Below are 21226 nucleotides of genomic sequence, written 5' to 3' on the forward strand. Positions count from 1 at the left end.
AGTCGAGTGTGTTTGCTTGTGCGCTCATCTGTGCTGACTAAACCAAAGTCTCAGGTGCTGTTGTGAACTGCTGACCTCTCTTGTCCATTCATATTTCTGGATGCCTGCTTAGGCAAGCTCAGTGTATTTGAATGCAAGTTCGGAGAGGCACCTGAAAGCTGCTATTAGCTTTAATGTCAACACAACTTGAGCACCGGCTTTATGGGCTGACAAATGGGAAGGGAAAAAAAACGTGGAAGTCACATTATTGACTGGAGGTGCAAAACGTTAAACTGACTTTTATAAAGCCAGTACCTCCCTCAGCTCCAAATCCCGTGATCTCCGTGAGCTCTGCGCAGGCAAAGAGTCCAGACGTATCCATGGGGTTTGTGTGTTCCCACTGGAGTCATCTTAAGAATTAAGTGGCTTGGTCTTTTAGTATTCCTTCATGACCTAACTCAATCAAATCCTCCTCCTCTCCCTCTCTCTTTCTCGCTTGTCTGTGTTGCTAAAGTTTAAAAAAAAACAAAAACCTCTGTATCGTGTCTGATAGCGAAAGGTCTCTATAGACACTCAAACACGCAGGACACACACATACACACACGGAAATCTCAGAGGCTATAGAAAGTAAACAGGATTAACTGGCTATCCCTCACTCCACTGTAAACGGCCTGTAATGGCACCACTGCTTCTAAATCCCTCCACCTACCCCCCAACCCCCACTCCCGCTGCCTCCCTTTTCTATTAAACATGGAGGTTAATCCTCAGCCCCCCTTGTCCCTCGCGCCGTAGCCCAGGATAAGCTGTCAGAGCTGGGCTGCTGATACTCAGCACTGCTCCAACAGCCACACAGCCTGGACAGAGCATATGAGTGCATCTTTGTCTGTGTGTGTGTTGAGCATCTGTGTGCGCGTTTTCATTCGCCCAGACATACATGCATGCATGCAGGCTTGTGTGCATGTTAAGTGTTTTTAAGTGCATACCACTACGCATATATCAGTGTGTTCGCATATCTGAATGTGGCTGTTTCTTTCTTTCTTTCTTTCTTTCTTTCTTTCTTTCTTTCTTTCTTTCTTTCTTTTTCTTTCTTTCTTTTTTTATTTATTGCCAAATTCAATTTGCCTCTCTCTCTTCTTTTTACACAACCCAATCTCCACTGGAGTAAAAAGCTAACTCTGGAGCACCCTAAAGCAACAAAGTGCACTCAGCACCAGCAGCAACAGCTCCTGACTGAGAGCCATTGACACAAAAACACTAACCCACACACCTTCTGGTCCTGTGCACTGGGTCCAAATGGCAGTACTGGGGGCTGACTGATGAATCACTAATGACTACCACACTCTTCACAGATGTCACAAATGTAAAAAAAAGTCAATGTGGTTTTTTTTTGTTTCCCCCCTCTCCTGGCCCTCTATCAGTACACTCGGTCGACCTGCTTGCTGTGTGGCGAGGGAAAAGTCAATACTGTATGGCTGGAAGAGGAGTCGCAGGAACCAGAAACAGTGGCCGGAATGACCCGTTCGGCTTATGGGTCAAAGCTATTGTGTTTTCCATATTATGGGGAGTTAATGTTTCCCTGGGGTCTGAAATGGCTTCCAGACCCCTGTGAAGTAATTCAAGCTCTGAGGTACAAAAATAATGAATAACTGCAGTTCCTTACATGAAGGCCATCCCCTTATTTTGACCCTCTTTACAGTTAATAGAAGGGAGAAATAGAACAGAAGGGAATAATAATACTAATAAATCCTAAAGCAGGACACGGAAATCTTGAGGCTTACAAACCAGCTGATTATCTCAGGTTTACGCAATTTACTGAGTCCTTCCTTTAAAACAGGGAGGTCATCTATAAGTTGCGACGCCAGTCAGTGTCACTACTGTCAACTTGGCTTATCCATGTTTGCGTTAGATTAAATGACTTGATCCGTCTCAGGAAACGTTCAAGACAGCTGTCACTTGCACGGCTTCATCCAAGGTTGGGGATAACAAGAAACAGAAGTGAATGTGACTGTGACAGGAGTTTTTCAATGCCGTGTCTGCACTGGCAACTAGATGCTACCCAGCAGTAGGATTCTTGTAACTATGCTGTTAAGAAGACTAAAAATGCATTCAGCTTAGATAAACTCAATTAGATGTTCTCATTTCTCAGTTTTCAATGAGTGCGGCAACCATGAAACCCTTTATTTCCTCCCTTCTTTTTCCTTGAGACTGAAGCATTTATAATATGCTGCAATTCACTACAGTATTCTGCCTCTAACTTAATTTTTCTTTAGAGCAATGGCATCAGAGGCACATTTGGTATGTGGTAATATTTGCTATAAAAAAGGGGTGTAACATTAGCCAGGGGGATGTATAAGAAACTTACCTCCAATATTCATACTCTTTTAACTGTATTTGCTTCTTTTTGGTGTGACCAGGTAGGGGTACTGATGAATTCCAATTTTTTTTTGTTCCCAATGTTTGATCTTCTTCTGCTGACAAATGCTATGCAGGTAAAGTACAGTACGGATTTTTCAGAGCTTTTTTGTGGGAAACGCTGACCTGCCATTGCTGTAAACAGTAAAGCAGATGGCCTGGTAGCTAAACAACGAGCTGATAGAAATGCATTTTATAAAAAAAGAAAAAAAGCAAAGGGTAAATGCACGGCATATGCACAATACAGAAGCAATGCGTTATGCCGAACAGGGCCACATAAGTGTACGGCTCTTTATCTCTGCAATGCTGGTTGTTAATGCATTACAGGTGAGTGCAGAAAACATCCACTTTCCATCTCTCTGGCCCTCTCTCTCTCCCTAAGCTGCCTGCGAGCCAAGACCAGACTGCCTTTTCTGTTTGGTTGAACATTTCCTCCACCCCCCAAATCCTCTGTTCCTTACAATCACTTTCCATTTCTGTGACACACACAATTATTCTCCAGCGCTTACTAGAGAACTAACCATTAAAAGAGAGAATCACAAAAGAGATTTTAATGTGTGACAAAAATGTACCCAAACCTCATCTCCTTTTGCTCCTTTGAATATTTAAAGCAAATGGTCTTCTCGTGGGCTTTGAGTATAAGTAATCAGAGAGGCAAATTAAGAGCCAAAGCCAAAGGGGAGCATTTTGTGACCACAGTGTAGGGGTCAGTGCTGCAGCATAAAGTGAGAATGAAAACTGGAAATGTTAACAAGGTGAACAGGGGTAAAAAAGAAGTGACAAGGGGAGGGGGGTCTTACAAGAGATTCGCAGGTAAAAAAACAGCTAAAATGAATAAGGGAAGCAAGAAAATGGGTAAAAATAATGAATTAGAGGTAAGGTGTAAAATAAATGGGGTGATAGTGTGAGGTGTTACGCAGTGAGAGAATTAGGGTCCTTTGGGTGGATCTACGAGGAAGGTGATCAGGTATTTAGATGACCATTAGAGCAGGAGAACAGGTCAGTGAATCAGAATGTGCATTACCATTAACTGCTAAAAAGCCCTCTTTCATCACGTCAAACACACACTGTGAGCCACGTGAACTATTTATAGAGGAACACGTTATGTGCTCCAGGCAAAAAAAAAAAAAAAAAGTCACACAGAGACACAATAAAATCTCTTCCTTCCTCCCGTCGCCTCGCCTCTCTCACATCACACGGGACTGAAAGAGTCCGACCTTCATCAAGTTTAAGCTCAAAAACAAACAAACAAAAATAAACCCCAAACTTGCGTAATGGGAAGAATGACAGCCCGTCAACATATAATTAGACAAACACACAGTGATCAAAATAGCCATTTATACAGTACTGTGTCACAGTTTTAAAACTGACAGCCCCACTCAGGCTGCGCTCATTGTTATAAAATAAGACATCTCACATAAAGCTCTGCTAGTCATGCCAGCCTCACCCATCCATATCCTTCTGTTAACTCAATAAATGACTTAAGAGACGTAGTTCTCAGTGATATGTCTGACGGGGATAGTGGCTGGAGTCTGCGTACAGAAAATCAGCTCACTGACCTGCGCACCCTCTCCTCCTGGTAGTAGTTGCCTCGTTAACACCCCAAAGTCCCACAGAGTACATCAGGCTTTGCATAGGTGACTCACCAGGTCTTTAGCTTGCTGCGCTAACACGGCGTAGGTGGATATTCTGCTGCACAGGCATTTGGTATGGACAGCAGTTGACGCGAGCGTTTGGCAGCCTTCTGTGCCCCAGTTTTCTGCGCCAGCTTCCCTGGAGGTGGAGAGAAGGGTGGGGTGAGGGGGTTGGTAGAGAGGGTGTGGGGAGGTGGCACATGGGACATAGACAGTGACTGTGAGACACATAAAAATAAAACTGTCACATGACTACACATGGATACAGGAGGTGAAAAAAAAAAGCCCAACAACTTGTGAAAAGGGGACAGAAAGTTTTAACGGACTCGTTCCTCCCCGTCGAGCTCCCCGAGCTCAGCCATTCACGGCATATATGTTTAACATTCAGCGATCGGCACTCGTGCTCCGCCATGCTCTTTTACTTCTTTACAGCATCACCCCACTTGTCCTTCTCCGTGTTCAGCAACCTAAACACTTTCTTTCACGTCTTTGTTCATCCTTTTTTTTCTTTTTTCCTTTTATCTATCCCATCTCCCTTTACATGGAAGAATGCCCTTAGAGTCTGGGGGAAAAATGAAAAGGATTGCATCGGCGAAAAGTTAACAAAAACCAGTGAGGCCTAAATGGTGTATGGGGCTTATGTGGAACTAAATGGTCAATTGCTTTGACACCTAACACATTACTGCAAAGGAAGAAAGCGGCCAGAATCTCGTACAATAGAACCTTGAACGCTTTATTACTCGGGATTTTTACCGTCCTTTTTGGCCACCCGTTGCCTCCCTCCTTCCCACCCTTTCACTTTTCTATAAAAGCTCCCAACGGAAGGTCGAGTGTGGAGGTCAATCAATAAGAAGTGAACTAATTACCCTGAGAGTTCACACTGCACATCAACCTTACGATTAACCCTGGATATACTTTTATTTCAGTTGCCAGAAACAGGTGAAAGCCATAGAGATGTTCTAATGGGGTCAAGAAGCCAGCTTCATGACTTACGGCAAAAGAAGGAGCAAGTAATGTGTCAGTGAGAAATATTTTTGTTTCTTTTTCTCCTCTGTCCCTTTTTCTGTGTTTTGAAGCGGGTGTGGCAACGTCCAGGATTTAAAGTAGAAACATCAGAGCTGATGACAGTTAGAGTGGGTTCAGTTTCATTGTTAATCCAGTCCGATCAGGCCGCAGGCAAACAGTCGCGATAAAGCAGATTAAGTGAGTATAAAACTTTTAGAAATGTCACCTCAAGATTTGAAACAGCATGAACGTTTGCTAAACTTTCATGTTTTGTCATGAATATTTTAGGTTATAGTAAAATACTTTGCAGGCTATATTCAATGTAGCATGCAAATATATGGAGTAGGTGTATAGGATTTTTTTTTCTTTAACCAAAGCCTCAAAAACCTTTTGCACAGATATCTGACAAACATCTTTCCAAAGTAAAGCTTTTTGTTGTAGCATGTAGGCACAACAATCTGACCACAAGAGACTCTGGTTTGATTTCAAGCAGTAGTGGCCTGCTTGAAAAAGAAAAAAAAATCAATTATTTGACGCTAAAGACAACTCCTGTTACTGTGGTAATAGTTGCCGGTTTCAAAACAAGGATCTTTAGCAGGGGAAGAAGGGGATCTATGTGAGAACAAATGCTTCCCAGCAGGGATTTTGGGTGATGAAAACGTACCTAGCGACTCATCTTTGTGAAAGAAAACACTCTGTACTTGATATCTTTATCACGGTAACAAATAAATTTCTACCAATTTAGAAACCAATTTAGAATGTCCTTTTTTTGAAAATCATTTTGTTAGTTAGCAAACAACGCAAACGTTGTGCTGCTCATTTTGTTCTATAAACATTTATGGAGTGGGAGGAAAGATAAAACACAACTGGAGAGGTATATGCTGTTCTTTCTCTTCTGCTTTAGTGAAGAACTTAATTACCTCATTCCAAGCTAATGGCATTGAGTACCCTCAGCAGTGGATGGAGAGAAAATTTAATAAAGCGTTGGCTGTTTCAGGACATCTATTTATTAGGATTTACATATACAGCCTGTATATTTGAAAGTTATTAAATATTCAGAAATCTATAGTTTAGAATGAAATTATTATCCCCTTGTGAAACTTAAAATTTTGTAAACATTTCCCCATGTTTTTTAATATAACATTATTTCTACTTGCAGACAATAACAGAATTATTGTCAATGGGTCAATGTTATCATCCCCCTGAAAAACTGACCTTTTTATTGAGCCGTAGAACAAACCACTGCTGCAATAATGTGCTTTATCTTTGCAATGCTCTAAGCTTGTAAAATCAAGTTAAATGAAGTTAAAACTTTTTCCACACAGTACAAAAACTTAAGCAAGGGTTTGAGCTGCCACTTGAGAAAAAACTAAATTAATCAGTATAGACTTAATAAAAACAATTGTTGATGCTCACAAAGCAGGAGACGGATAAACAAAGTTATCACAGTGTTTCAAGAACTGTAGTGAGAAGTATCATCAAGAAGTTGAAAGAGAGCCACACAGTGCAGAACAAGCCGGGCAGAGGTAGGAAATAAATCACAGACTCTGGAAAGAAAACTAGTGAGATGTGTCCAAAAACAACAGAACTGTCACGACCTGCGGGATCAGCAAGGCGCTGATCAGCATCTCTCCACTCCTAGCCCCCCCTCTCTTCTCTTTTTCCTCTCTCTCTCCCTCTCCCCTGTTTTGCTGGGGCGGAACTCATGGCGGGTTCACACCCTCGGTCCACGCCTTCCCGGATCGTGCACACCTGGGCCTCATCAGACCAGCTGGTATATTAGAAGGAGGAGATCAGCTGTTCAACGCTGGATTGTTGTGAAGGCTCTTATTCCCCGGACCCGTCCCCGTGTTTCCCCGTGTGGAGTGTGGAAGGAGTGACAGGTCGCTAGCGGAGTGGAGAGAGGCTGTTCTGAGCGCGTGTGTGATTTCCCCGTTTTCCCTGGAGCCCTGGACCCCTGCCCCTCACGTCTTGTATATAGCACTAACCTCGCACTGTCTGTACATACACTTGGTGAAGATCTGTAATAAACAATCTCTGTTTGAACGCTACCCAGGAGTCCTGCGAGTGGATCCTCTAAGCAACCCGTGACAAGAACTACCAAGACACGAGGAAATGACTTAGTCAAGCTGGGAACTGCGGTCTCAAAAAAGACCATCAGTAGGACCGTGAACAGGACTGGACTTTGAAGTCTCAGACCAGGAAAAACGCCACTTCAAGCCATAGTGAAGGATGCCGAGTACAAGCTGAAGAAGGATCATGCAAACTGGAAGCACATCCTTTGTTCAGATGAGAATAAACTAGATTAAACTACTGCCTGTGTTGGAGAAAGAGGGAAGAGGTGTAAAACCCAAAACAGAACAGCGTCTCTACAGTGAAACACGGTGGTGGCAGTATTATGTTGTGGGGACGCTTCAGTGCGTCTTGAAGTGGGAATCTGGTCAAGGTGGAAGGAATCGGAAATGTGAAGATTCTGAAAGTAAACCTCCAGTAGTCGGCAGCAAACCTGAGTCTGAGTTGTTGCTTTGTCTTCCAACACGACAACAACCTTGATGAAGAACTACCTCCAGAAGGCCAAAGAGAATGTTACTGACTGGCCTAGGCAAAGCCCTGACTTGAATCAGTGACAATCTGTGGGCTGAACTGAAGGCCATCATATCTGGAGGAGCATGAAAGAGCAAATGACTGCAGGCTGTTATCCAGCAAAAAGGATACACAACTGACTATTAGGCATCACAGGGACTGATTTTGACCCTTGTAGTTTTTTGTTTTTGTGACATACTTTTTTTGTGACATACTTTTCCTGTGCAAAGTATCAAAAAGCTAAGATGTTTGGAAATGCTTTGTTTAAAAAGTCCTTGCTCTCTTTAACAGCACTTGGGAAATGCTTTGACTGTAAAATCTGTATATCTTTAACAATTTAAAATTTAAATGAGAGGAAGCTTGGCTGACAGCTTCACCTCAATAAAATTAACAAGCTGTTTTGATTAGTTTTGTCTTTATGGTATCTTAGCTTTTTATCCAACCTTTGGTGAAATAACAGAAGGATAGCTTTCAAAGAGGAATTCAACGATACTCCTCTGTGATGCCCGCTTAACACAGCTCTGTTGCACATTTGAGAGCATAAATGAATGAAATAAACAAACACGCTGAATGGTTTCTGGTTCAAATTAAGAAAACTTTACTGTTGCTTTTACACCCGTCCATCAAAAAAAAGCAAACAGACAGTTAAAAAGGTACATGCTCTGCTTGCCACTTACATCACGTTAACTGCAGATCAGTAAAAAATACCACTCAAGACTATTTCTGCTCTGACAGGCCACTTATATATGATCAGTTTGACTGTAAATGACAAGAGTGTATCAACATTACCCCTCAAAAGTATGTCTGAACATGAAGGACTGCAAACAGGATCATAAACCAGACACATGCACACACACATACACTGACACTCAAAATGTCACTAATAAGATGTGAGTACAATCCCCTGATGATCATCATCTGCACTATGACACTTCAAAGACTAAGGATCAGAAAAAGAGTTACAGCAGTGAAGCTTAGAGACAGCTTGACAGGTATCAACATGGTGCAGGGCTTTGTGTGTTTTTGTGTGTGTTTGAGAGAGCGACAGATAGAGGAAGATTTAAAAAAGACAAGGCGGGAGAGCAAAAGAATGGCAAGGATGAGGAAATATGTGTGTGGTATTTTTGCTGCTTTGGCTTGTGTATATGTCATTTATTTTACCGACCACTGTAGCTGAATAAGGCCCAGTCACAGAGGCCTAGATGGTCTAACTGGTCATGAGGTAAAAATGAGCATTCCCTGGCTGGTTGCTAGTGCTTGCTGGAGAGAAAATGATCGCTAAAGCTCCAGTCACACAGACCTACAGTAACCCCCTAGCAACCACCTGTTTGTGGGGGGAAAACGTGTGCTTCTCAACCAGTCAGCAAAAAAATTGAAGACACTCCTTGTGACGGCTTTGGTCACTATGAAAGTGTTGGATTTGTCTACAAGCACGGGCCAGCTACTCTCTGAGCTGTCCTGCCCTAAACAGCCTCCCACTGGTGTCTCGTCACACCCCTGAGTAAATATATATTTTTGTCTCTGCTCTTTGTCTGACTTTCTGTTTATCCTGCTGTTTGCCATTTTGTGTCCTGCCTCATTCTTACATATTCCCCTGAGTTTTGGTTTGTCCTTTTATTATTATTATCATTTTTTTGTTGGCTTTATCCTGCTTTTCTCTGCAGTGTCCTTTGGTCACAGTCTTTGTAAGATTATTAAAATACATTTGGTTTCTTTTATCTTGCATTGGAATCCTGATATTTGCAAGAAAACAACGGAAAAACATTTCTTAATAGGCAAACGTCCATCTGCAACCCGTTTCTGACATTTCACTGATTACCATGGTTATACATCCCACAACAATGACTAGCTGACCACTTTTACAGATCTAATTTGTTGAGGAACTATATTTTTAAACTCTAAAAGGTTGCACTATGTGTTGGGAAATTATGCTAACACACAAATCGACATTTTTTCCATAGTCATATGTGCTCGTTAGCTTATATATGACCTCCCAAATGATGTCCAGTTAAGTACTTCCAAACGGCTTTGCTCACATAAGTACAGGGACGTGAAGTGTTACATGTTTTTAATGGTTAATTTATACATGGACATGAAAGCCTGTAATTTACTGCTCCAAACATTCAGACTGCATGCAATAAATAAAGACACACACACAGGCACACACGGTATTCTACACTAGTCTCAGCAGAGAGGAAGTTGGCGTAATGAGAAACTATCTGACAGCACACAGCAGGGAGGGATCGCTAAAGATAACACCACACACACGCACACACACACACACACACACACACACACACAGGCACACAAATACACATTATCTGTGACCTCTTTGTTTTGTCTGCCGAGTTTCAAGCTTAATTGACTGCTAACCTTCATCTACTATAGCTATACTCCACTGTTGGTTTTTTGTGCCTTTCAGCAGAAAGTCAGCTTTGACTTTTATTTAGTTTTATGTCGCACACAAAGTTGGCACAAACCCCGAATGATGGCATTGTAGATCCACTACAGCTACGGCTTCACAACACTGCTGTGACTCCCACTGGGCTCATAACAGTGTTAGATTATCAGTTAGGATCAGAGGGTGAGAAAAGATTAAAAAGACACAGCTTTTGTGATACTTTTGTCATAGCCTTTGAATGGACCAGGAACTGCTGACAGTTCTTCTTATCACGGAAAACAGGTACCAGATGTACAAACAGGTCTCTATATTAGTACAGTTGGTAGATAGGCTATGGAATCCAAATGTATACTGCAAAGAGCTCCACCTGGCATTATAAGAAAAAACTACAAGATGTGTAAATATACATAAAATCAACCTGCTTTCTAGCATAGCTGTAACCGACACATCTGCTCTTTGGTCTTGACAAAGTTTTATTAAATGAATGCTAGAGTTGGTGATAACCCTCCATACTCAGTGGGGATTACACAGTTTACACACACATTAAACAAGAGTTTGTAACTAGACAATGTGCTCATTGAGGGCTGCTGCTGCAAGGCACTGCACTGCTTTGCAATAAATATAACCATTAGTATCCTAACATTTAACATATGCACTTTATCTTTAGCTGCTTAATAAGTTACATAAGAATCAGAACTGCAGCTGATAGGGATCTTATCATTTTGCAGGTGATTTATTGTATTGGACAAACTGAAATTTTGACCTGTGATAGTGTCAGATTGCAAGGTTAAGAGATCACCAATGGAATTACTCTTAATCCTGTCAGAAATGCTTACAAATATGAATTATATCACTGAGCTCGGACATTTCTCTCAAAAATGTGTATGTCTGCACAAGATGTTGATTAGTAGCACTGTTGTTACCAGATAAGCAAAAATGTTGACCTGCTAGTGGCAGAAACCTATTAAAATGCTTCCCATTTTGCTTCCTAATTGCTGATAGAATGTTGTTGTGGCTGTTAAGAAAAAAATAGGAAAAATACTTTCCGAACAACAGCGTAAATTGACCTTTTATGTCTACTGAGAATAAATTGGCACCAAATCTTGCCTGAAAGGGCAGTGCTATGAAAGCCAATTGCCCCCTGTTAAGCAGCAAACAAAGGTTAAACATGCTTTGAATGACTAAAACTGAATGGCTTGATGAAGGGATTTCAGCTGTATGAAAGTGTAGTGATGTATTGCCAGCACGTTTATAGTCATATTAAAAAAAAATACAGCACATGGACTTTTTTCCAATGAACCAAACTTTGTTGAAAAGCTGATAAACAAAACCTAAAACTGACATTTTGCCATAATTTTTAGAACTTCTCTGAATCCATAAAACTAAAAACTGTGTTTCTAGATAAGATGGGGGAACCAGTCCTTTTTAAACCTCTGACATCTTGGATCTAGTATTCTCTTTCAAACTGTGTGGTGTCAAGCTCTAATGAGATCTCTCAAGGTCTGAGAAAAAAACATGAATGCCTAAGACTAGGACAACGGTTTCTAAATGAAATCTCCAGGTTATTTGAAATACATGATTCCACTTCACGGAAAAGTTTGTCCAGGGTTAGATGCACCAGCAAATACAGCCCAAATGCAGACTGATGCAAGAGCACTTCCATTCAATGGTGTGTTTACTTATATCATTTAAGACAAGAGGTAGCATACATTTGGCATTAGAGATATGCCTTTACTATGAAAACACCTATAAGAAGCTGTTTCTGCTAACTTTTAAGGTCAAGAGCTTATCTTTGTTTCCACAGAAAAAACACTACATGTACTGGTATGTTTAAATAACTGTAGGTCATGCTTTAACATTTCACCTTCAGCTTTTATTCATAAGAGACCCAAATATCCCAAATATGTCTCTTCAACCACCAGCGTGCTGGTAAGTAAAGGTACAGAACAAAATGCACATTAGGTCTTTATAGACAGGCTGTGCTTTTACAGTAGATGTAAGCAATTTTAGCCGCTTTAATCCACTTATCTGAATCAGTTGGTACCATTCAATATATAGTCATAGCTAAGCATTTAAACCAGTTTTACACGAGAAAATGTTGTTCTACACAGCTGTCAGTGATTTAATAAGGATTAACATTATCAGTTAATTTCAGCTGCTGGCAAATGCTGTCGAAACGATTTAGGAGATGTATGCAAAAAATAGTTTAGTCCATTTTAAGTTCATTGCTCGGCTTCCCGGGACTCATTTTGGTGTTGTCAAATGTTTGCAAAAATCTTTTCCTGTGTTCTTCAATGGTCAGAAATGCAGCGAAGCAAAGGAGGAAAACAATAAAAATGTGGAAGCGGAATAGGCAAACAGCAATAAAGAGCAAAGAGGTGAATAAAGCATTGGGGAATGACAGAATTATTTCACGCATAGATGGAAATCAGTAGCACGAGAATCACAGAAAGTTTTGCCCTCATTACAGAAAAGAATTCTCTGAAGTCAAATTGCTATAAAGTCTTTAGACGACTGCAGGACCAGGTACAATGTCCACTGCATGAAATTGTGAAGACAGTGAGCAAATTGCCACAGACAGTGTGTAACCCAGTGCTGTGAAGCTTTTTGAAGTGAAGAGAGAGTAAAGTCATTGTCTATGGCAGAGGGAGAGCTGGTGATAGACAGTGGAAACAGAGAGCTAATGAGTCATAGGCAGAAGGACCAGTGTGAAGGGGAGGGTTTGCTGTACTATCAAAGAATTGTGAGTATTATGGAAGTAAATGACCTCAAGAAGGAAATGATTCAGATATACCACTGTGTTCAGATTCATCTACGTACATGTGCATCAGTGGTATCATATCGCAATGATAAAAACTTATGATAACAACTGAATTATGTACTTATTGATCACTTGTGAATTTATATAGTAATCATTTTTCCATCAGTATCTATACTATATACTGATCTGTACTATGTACAGAAGAAGACTGTACATAGTGCATTTTGTTTTGATAATCTCAGGTTGTTTTAACTACTACTAATACAGTACTATGTTTTTCCTTATTTTGTATTAGCATTTACACAAATAAATAATGTGCTTAACTGACATATTACAGTCAAACTAACTGCTCAGTTACACTAGAGTAGAAAATAAGACAGAAACCATGTTAGAAATATCAAGAAGTCTGTGTCGATGACCACAAGACATCTGCACTGCTCTTCACAACAAGGAACTTGACTCAGCTGATTGCCAACTGGTTGCATTCTGATCGGTTCCCAACCAACATCGCACACACAGCTTTCTTATTCTTATTACAAAGTGAAGTTTGAACACTGCATGTAACGGTGCAAAATATATGACAATCCACAGTAGTAAAACAAACAGAGAAAAGCTTGTAGTTAATTAAAGTATTGAATTTAGCTGCTACAGTATCATGGATGAGATATGTGCATGATATCATCTTTCAAAAGCTAACTAATATTTGTTGAGATGGCTGTTTGGGTAATATGTTTGCACTGGATCTGCTTTTATGCTTTTATGTGTATTTTTACCTTCTTCTTTTAGTTTTTTTTTGTGAGGTTTCCTGACATTTTTGTACTGCTCTTATTTCTGCATTTGTGACTCCTGTCTGTGAAATGTGTTACATAAATAAATATTGCTTGCTTTCACACTCGTGGCGTACGTAAGCAAAAACAGAAGCCATCTGTTTTTAATGTTGCCCTGTATGAGGTGCACCCTGCTTCTAAAGAGACAACATACTAAGCAAGATTACTAAACTCCGCGGGCAGTGGTGACATGTCATGGATTCAAAATGTTTAATCACATTGTGATTATCTGCTTGTACTTTATAAGAGAACACAAGGGTCATCCTGGTGTCACAGCTTTCCGTTGCCATGTTAAATCCAACAGGTTGGATTTTAATCCGGACAAGACATTTTTAAATGTTACTGAATTTCCTGATACTCCAGCTGTTTAAATGTGAAACTAAAGTTTTTTTTTATTTACTGCTTAATTTTTATTCTTCAAATGTAATTTGCAAATGCAATTTATGTTATTGTATGTCCGTGTCATTGTGTGTAAGATGCACTAAATAGTATTTGTTTGGCCAACATGTTTGAGGGAACTCTTCAGGTAAAAATGCAATATCAAGTGTTATAGTATTTATATTGTTTAGATATTTGTGGGGCCATATTTAGAATCTTTTTTAGTTATTGTTGAGTCAATATCTGCTATAGCATGTCATGCTGCTGTAACTGTTATAACTCCTACTAGTACTGCTACAACAACATGTACTACAACAGTAATGAGAATGTATTTAACAGGAAACTTTTTGAAAACACAGGAACAAAGCAGAAAAATTAACAAAACAATTCAGCACAATGGCATTAAATTTGAGTTACTGAAAGCACGTGGAGCTAAATAAGGTAACATGCATATATAGTCTATTACCTACTTGTGATTACATCTTTCATTCATAAAAAGTAACTTCAAGCTGATAACCTTTGGTTCTAGATGTGACATCTATTTAAACAGTAGGCAGAACGTACAGCTCAGTCATCTGTCTCAGGAAAAATAACTGTATTTACAATTATTTGAAATAACTGCAACAAGTTTTCATGAAAATCAGATTTTTGAAATAACCACATGGAATTCATATATTTCCAGATGTGTTGACTACATGGGTACAGACTCTGTGTTGGCGAGCTAAAAGCTAACTGATTTAGAAAAACAAAATCACTCAATGAAGCAGACTCCTTCACGCAACGTCACAAATGAAGGGAAATGGTTAGGACGTGACTGGGCGGGTTAAGGGTTTTCTCTCTCTTTTTTAATGTGTTGTTTCATTGTGGATTTTTTTCTGACTGATTAAAATGTTGTATTTATTTTTTAAACAACCAAAGAATAAGATCAACAGCAATAGTACCGTAAAGTTTTCTTTTAACAAAACTTTTTAAACTGCGCTGTTTATCTGAATATAATACTGCATGGTATATACTGCTAGGGATCTAGTCTGAACAAAGGTTGAATCCAGTGGTGAAAACAGGAAAACAAATGTGTAGAAGAGATTATCTTTTCTGATAGACATTACTTCTGTGGCTACCAGGGAGCCAGACAGCACATTTACCAGACGGGGAGTAAATCCTCGCCTCTTACTTAAAATATAGCTCGAAAGCACTGACACAAATCTTCACATGACTCAAATCATCTCTGCTTCCTCAACGCTACATACCACCTACTGTGAAGGATTGACTAGTACACATTTGTTGTGGTATACTGCAGCAAACATATCTGCCAGAATATAAGTCCATGTTTGTGTGTGTCTGCATGCATAAAACTATTTGACCCAGATTTGAACTGATTTTAAGCGTTCCTCTGTTCCACCGGCCGATGTAAAGACTGGTCTTATAACCAGAAGAACATGCTATGAGATTATGGGAAGCTTGTCGTGATGTTTACATGCAAGGCTGTACAGATTATGTTTTTGAATGTACACGAGACATTTATTTATTTGAAGGCTGTGTTTGGTGAAATGACTCAAAGAAAAACATAATTTACGCGTCTCTTCTGATGCACGCATCGCTTTTGTGGCAGGGTCAGTGCAGGACATAAAAGTTTGTGCCTTGCGGTTGCCTCCACTCACCAGTCAGCTGCAGATTACATTAGTGATGCACAATGACACTTGCTTCCTTTCTGATCTGATACCCAAAATAACCCAGTCTGGTATTGCCAACAAGAGTGCCAACACAGATCCTTGTAAAGCTTAAGCATTAGGAAACGATATAAAAAGTAGGCTGTAGCATTTCATTCCTCATCTTGGAGTATTCTGATGCTTTTGACACTTGCCTGCAAGCAAGAGATCATCATATTTCTATTTTTCCAATCTCCTTTTAAAGTCACCAGCAACCTCTCTACTGCTTTCACTGCATTTTTCAAAATACCACTGTGACCAGTTGCAGTTGGGTCTCTTTGATTTCATTATGGCTTTGCTCAGGTGGTAGACCAGGTCATCTAACAACCAGAAGATCAGTAGATTGACCCTAGCTCCTCCTTGGGCATGATAGTAAACCCTGAGTTCCCTTTGATGCAACCATTAGCTTGTGTGTGAATGGTAGAAAAAAAGTGCTTAGGTACAGATAAAACCACGGTACTAATGTGTGTGTGATTGGGTCAATGAGCCAATTGAGGGCTCAGACAAGAGTAGAGAGGTGCTATCTAAGTACCAGTCCATTCACTATCTACTATGGACCTCAAACTAGCATGAAGAACAAACCTCAGCTATTGTGTCAAATTGACCTAATTTTATGTTGAGCATCATCACTGGTAACGAAAGCTGTGTTTCTAGCTCCAACCCAGAAACCAAACAGTAGTCTGATTTTCAGGGCTGGAGTTGTGAAACCATTTCTTACACAGGGCACATGACTGTACTGAATGATGTATGTAGCCTCTCAAAATGCACTAGCTACTATTGAAGAAAGGTAGTACTGCACATGTTTAATCAAAAACATACACAGTATTGGCAATAAAATGCATATCACAGTATCACAGGGCTGAGCTGATTTCTCTCTCTGAACTGAAAAGTCGAAGCCCTGTCTTTGTACAGCTTTTAACTGTGGTATTACTTTAATCTGCGTTTGATTTTATCATTCTGAAGAAAATTACATTTTGCAATTTTAGGAATTGAAGGCTCCTATTGTATAAACATGAGCATACAAACTAAACCCGAGATGGATTTAAATGACTTCCCAGCAGTCAGTGATAAACGTTGCCATAGCTACACACTCTCTTTTCTTTACCTGGATGCTGCCTGCCACTGCTTAAAAACCAAAAAAATCAGTGACAGAAAACTGTCTCAACCTTTCTTCTCCTCCTCAGACCCACCGCGTTGGCTCACACATATAAACTGATGTAGTTTGTGTATGACGATCAGAAGGAAGTACTTTTTAAAAGACTTCTTATTGTATCATTTTTTTGATTATAATACATGTGCCTCAAGTTACTCAGCTCAAATAGATAAATACTTTAAATGTGAAGAATGAACAAAGAGCCCAAACTCCTAAATCATATAAAGACGTTCTTCATTTGGGTCATGGGTCTAAAGATGGACGATATCTTTTGATGTACACACTGTGAAGCCAATTATAGCAACTTTTTTTGATCTGTGATATACCGACAAAGAAATAAAATTGATTTGACCTAACATGACCGGACTTCCAGTTTCTGGGCACGGTTTCCTTCCTGAGGATCCTCAGGAAGAACTGCCTCACCCAAAGATTTCTATGGCTTCTCCATAGAGAGCATACTCACATACTACATCTGTGTGCAGTTCACCAGCTGCACAGCGGCAGAGAAACAAATGCTTCAGAGGCTCATCATCACTGCCCAGAAGCTGATCGGATACCCTCTCCCCTCCCTAGAATATCTTTACAATTCCTGCTGCCTCAGAAAAGCCCAGAGCATCCTGAAAGATCCATTCTGACCCAGACACTTTCTGTTTGAAGTGCTGCCCTCAAGCAGATGTTTCAGGACATTAAAAAGAAGGACAGACAGATTAAAAAAATAGTTTTTATCCAAATCCTTAACTCTGCTAAATGCTGCTGGAACTGTGCATTCAAAAAAGAAAGAAAGAAAATCAATCATGCATGAATGCCTACAAAATGTGAAGCATCTCGTATGTATGAGATGAAAAACTTTCCCTTTTAGAATTTTGTATGGTTACTTTTAGAGACTTTGGAGTTTTTAATATAATATATAGTAAGATTTTCTTTTTAGCTGCGAAATTTTAAACCTATATGAGATATTTGCACTGATGCAGTTTCATTGAATTTCTTTGCCCAAAAGGAATAACAATAAAGATATTATTTTTACGCTTTATTGTACTCATTCTGCTACTGCTGTATGTATCTCTACAATATTAGATGTCAGATTTCTTGCATGTGTTCACGTGCATTTTCCATTGTTATACCTCTCTGACCTGTCTTCCCCATGTGATGTTTGTGCAATGTATGTATTAGTGGTGCAGCGGATCACGGTTGATCTGTAATCCGAACCGGATCACGAATCACTCCATGGTTCGCCACGCACGTGATCCGAAGATTAGAAAAAGAAGGAAAAAAAGTATGTGTATGGTGCACGTGGTCAGTCTGTCAAGCGATAGTTATGGCCAGCGCTAGCGGTCCAAGTGGAGGAGCAGAGGAGTTTGCGGCATTTAAGCAGCACTTTGCTGCCCAATCCGACCGGGCTAAAGCGATTACAAAAGCTATTGGGGTGTTTAGCTGCAGACGGGAGGCCGTATTTCCTTGTGCAAAACAAGGGGTTTAAACTATGATGAATGTGCTTGAGCCACGCTATGATATCCCGTTGCGCGTCCACTTCAGTGTCAAGATTGTACCCAGGCATGTATGAGCAGGAAAAGTTTAAAGTTATGGCTGAACTGTCCCAGGCATCTTATATTGCCCAACTACAAACGGGTGGATCTCCAGGTCAACGGAAAGCTACGTGACCGCTCATTATATCACAGCGGAGTGGTAGATACAAAGCCCTGTACTGCCCTATATTGCACCTTAATTTGCGTGGAATGAGTCTTGAGTTGAATGTTTTTAATAGGCAAAAAATACTTAAAAAGTTAATAAGTAAATGTTAAAATTTTGTCTTTTTTTCTTTTCTGTAGATCCGAAAATTGATCCGATCCGTGACTTAAAACCGTGATCCGATCCAAACTGTGAGATTTTTTATCCGTTGCACCACTAGTATCTATGGTTGGAAGGGTAAGATGGCGCTGGCGAGGCAGCCTTAACCCAATTTTCCTCGGGATGAATAAAGTATTATCAATCAATCAATCAATGCTTGGGCAGGAAAGCCAATTCTAACACAACACAAATATGTAGCTGTGACAGTGCACAAAATTGGATGTTGCTGCTAATGAGCAGATTTTAAATGTAGATGTTTCACATATATCTTCACCTCTGAAGCACAGAAGATCACACTGCCAAAGGGCCTAACAAAGTTTAGTGTAAATGTGACTTATGATCGAATTCTCCTTATTTGTTCCTAAGTTATAGTGTTTAACAAAGGCTAGATCATTTATTTATTTATTTAACAGCCATTATTCACTTATGAATTCTTGAGTTAAAGCCAAAAACTTGACCTTTAACTAACAGAATCTAATTAGCTTAGCCTTGAGTCCGAGTGAACATTCGTGCCAAATTCCAAGAAATTCCTCAAGGTGTTCTTCCAACTAGGACAGTCATCCAGGCACAAAAGATAAAGTAGCCATATCAAGGCCAGACTTTGAATATTACAAAATATTTTATAGAAACGTACAAAGGCAGCTTACAGCGTCACTATTCCTCCTTCAGCCGAGTGAAAATTGAAATAGGTCGTTATTAAAGACCGATGCGCAGTTCGTGCTCACTATTCAGTATCCTTGTCATGTCTGATGTTTTATGTGTTTGTCACCAAAATGCCCTTTCCTAATTCCTCCCCGATTCTTGTGTAGGGAGAATGCTTTGTCAGTGACCTCTACTATCCAAATCTGCTTCTCTCTGCCCTTAAGCTAATTTATAAGCTTCTTTCTCGGGATTATCTTCCTTCCTGGTGTGCAAGCTACTGAGCACACAGGAAAGCTAGACATACAGATTTTAGCTACAGCCATAAATGGTCTGCCATTCTGCCTGCCTCCACTCTGCGTTACCACAAATATGCCGCATACAGTGGTGTGAAAAAGTGTTTTCCCCCCTCCTGATTTGTTAGTGTTTTGCATATTTGTCACAATTACATGTTCCAGATCATCAAACAAATAGAGTAAAAAAAAACCCAGTTTTTAAATGATGATTTAATCGATTAACAGAGAAAAGTTATACAAACCTATCTGTCCCTGTGTGAAAAAGTAATTGTCCCTCTTGTTAAATCATGAAGTAACTCAGAGTTCAGTTTTTACTAAAGACACTCACTGTCAAAACAAGGAATCATTTAACTTTTCTGACAGAGTGAAAGAGTCTAAAAGATCTCAAAAAGCAACACATTATGCCACAATCTAAAGAAACACCAGAGAAACCAAGTCAGAGGCATCTATTAGTCTGGACAAAAATGATCTGCATGGTGGAGTTCAAGGAGAAGACCACTGCTAACCAGAAAGAACACAAAGGCTTGTCTCACATTTGCCAAAAAAAAGACATCTTTATGATCCCCAAGACCTTCGGGAAGAATTTTGTGGACTCACAAGACAAAAGTTTAACCTTTTGGAAGGTGTATGTACCATTAAATCTGGCACAGCATTTCAGAAATGAACCATCATACCAACAGTAAAACATGGTGGTGGTAGTGTGGTTTCTGTGGCTGTTTTGCTGCCTTAGGACCTGGAAGACTTGCACCATGAATTCTGCTGTCTACCAAAACTTGCTAAAGGAGAATGTCCGGCTGTCCGTTCATGAGCTCAAGCTGAAGCACATTTGGGTTCTGCAGGAGGACAGTGATCCAAAACTCACCAGCACGTACACCTCTGAAAGGCTTAAGAAAAATAAAATGAAGACTTTGGAGTGGCCAAATCAAAGTTCTGACCTGAATCCGATTGAGATGCTGTAGCATGACCTTACAAAGGCAGCTGCCCAAACACCCTCCAATGTGGCTGAATTACAACAATTCTGCAAAGAAGAGTGGACCAAAATTCCTCCACAGTGCTAAAAAAACCTCAATGCCAGTTACTTCAAATGCTCGATTGCAGTTGTTGTTGCTAAGTGTGGCCCAACCAGTTATTAGGTTTAGGGGGCAATCACTTTTTCACACAAAGCAATGTAGGTTTGGATTTTTCCCCCATTTAATAATAAAAACAATAAAAACACCTTCATTTAGAAACTACATTTATTTGTGTTATCTCTGTCTAATATTTTATTTTTTTGATGCCCTTAAACATTTAAGTATGACAAACATACAAAAAAAATTGTAAATCAAGAAGGGGGCACACATTTTTTCCCCACCACTGCATGTATGAAGAATGTGGTACCTTGAAAAAGACCTGAGGAAGATTTGGGATTCTCTGAAACCAGGACATGCTCTAAGCATCATGCTAACTCTTAGTCTCATAATAGACTAACACAGTGCCCTCTCAGCCTACTTCCAGCGACATAACAGTAAAGAGGATAATGTGGAAGTTAGTAAGATAGACATAAGGCAAATACTGCACTTGGCTGAAGGTCAGAACCTTGTAAGAGCATGTTCGCAGTGCATGATTGG

The 21226-nt window shown here is 40.0% G+C and overlaps 1 protein-coding gene across 14 annotated transcripts in view; it reads right to left on the reverse strand.

Annotated features, from left to right (window-relative positions):
* adgrb2 (adhesion G protein-coupled receptor B2) overlaps positions 1-21226 on the reverse strand; it is a 261448-nt gene that overhangs the window by 55746 nt on the left and 184476 nt on the right. For all 14 annotated transcript variants that reach the window (XM_084918725.1, XM_084918731.1, XM_084918722.1 and 11 more), the window contains one exon: positions 4038-4164. In XM_084918725.1, coding sequence (XP_084774851.1) covers positions 4038-4164 — 127 coding nt within the window. The remainder of the gene's footprint in view (positions 1-4037; positions 4165-21226) is intronic.

Source organism: Perissodus microlepis, chromosome 22 (assembly GCF_051167445.1).
Source record: "Perissodus microlepis isolate ML-2025 ecotype Zambia chromosome 22, ASM5116744v1, whole genome shotgun sequence".
In the NCBI taxonomy this organism is placed as follows: Eukaryota; Metazoa; Chordata; class Actinopteri; order Cichliformes; family Cichlidae; genus Perissodus; species Perissodus microlepis.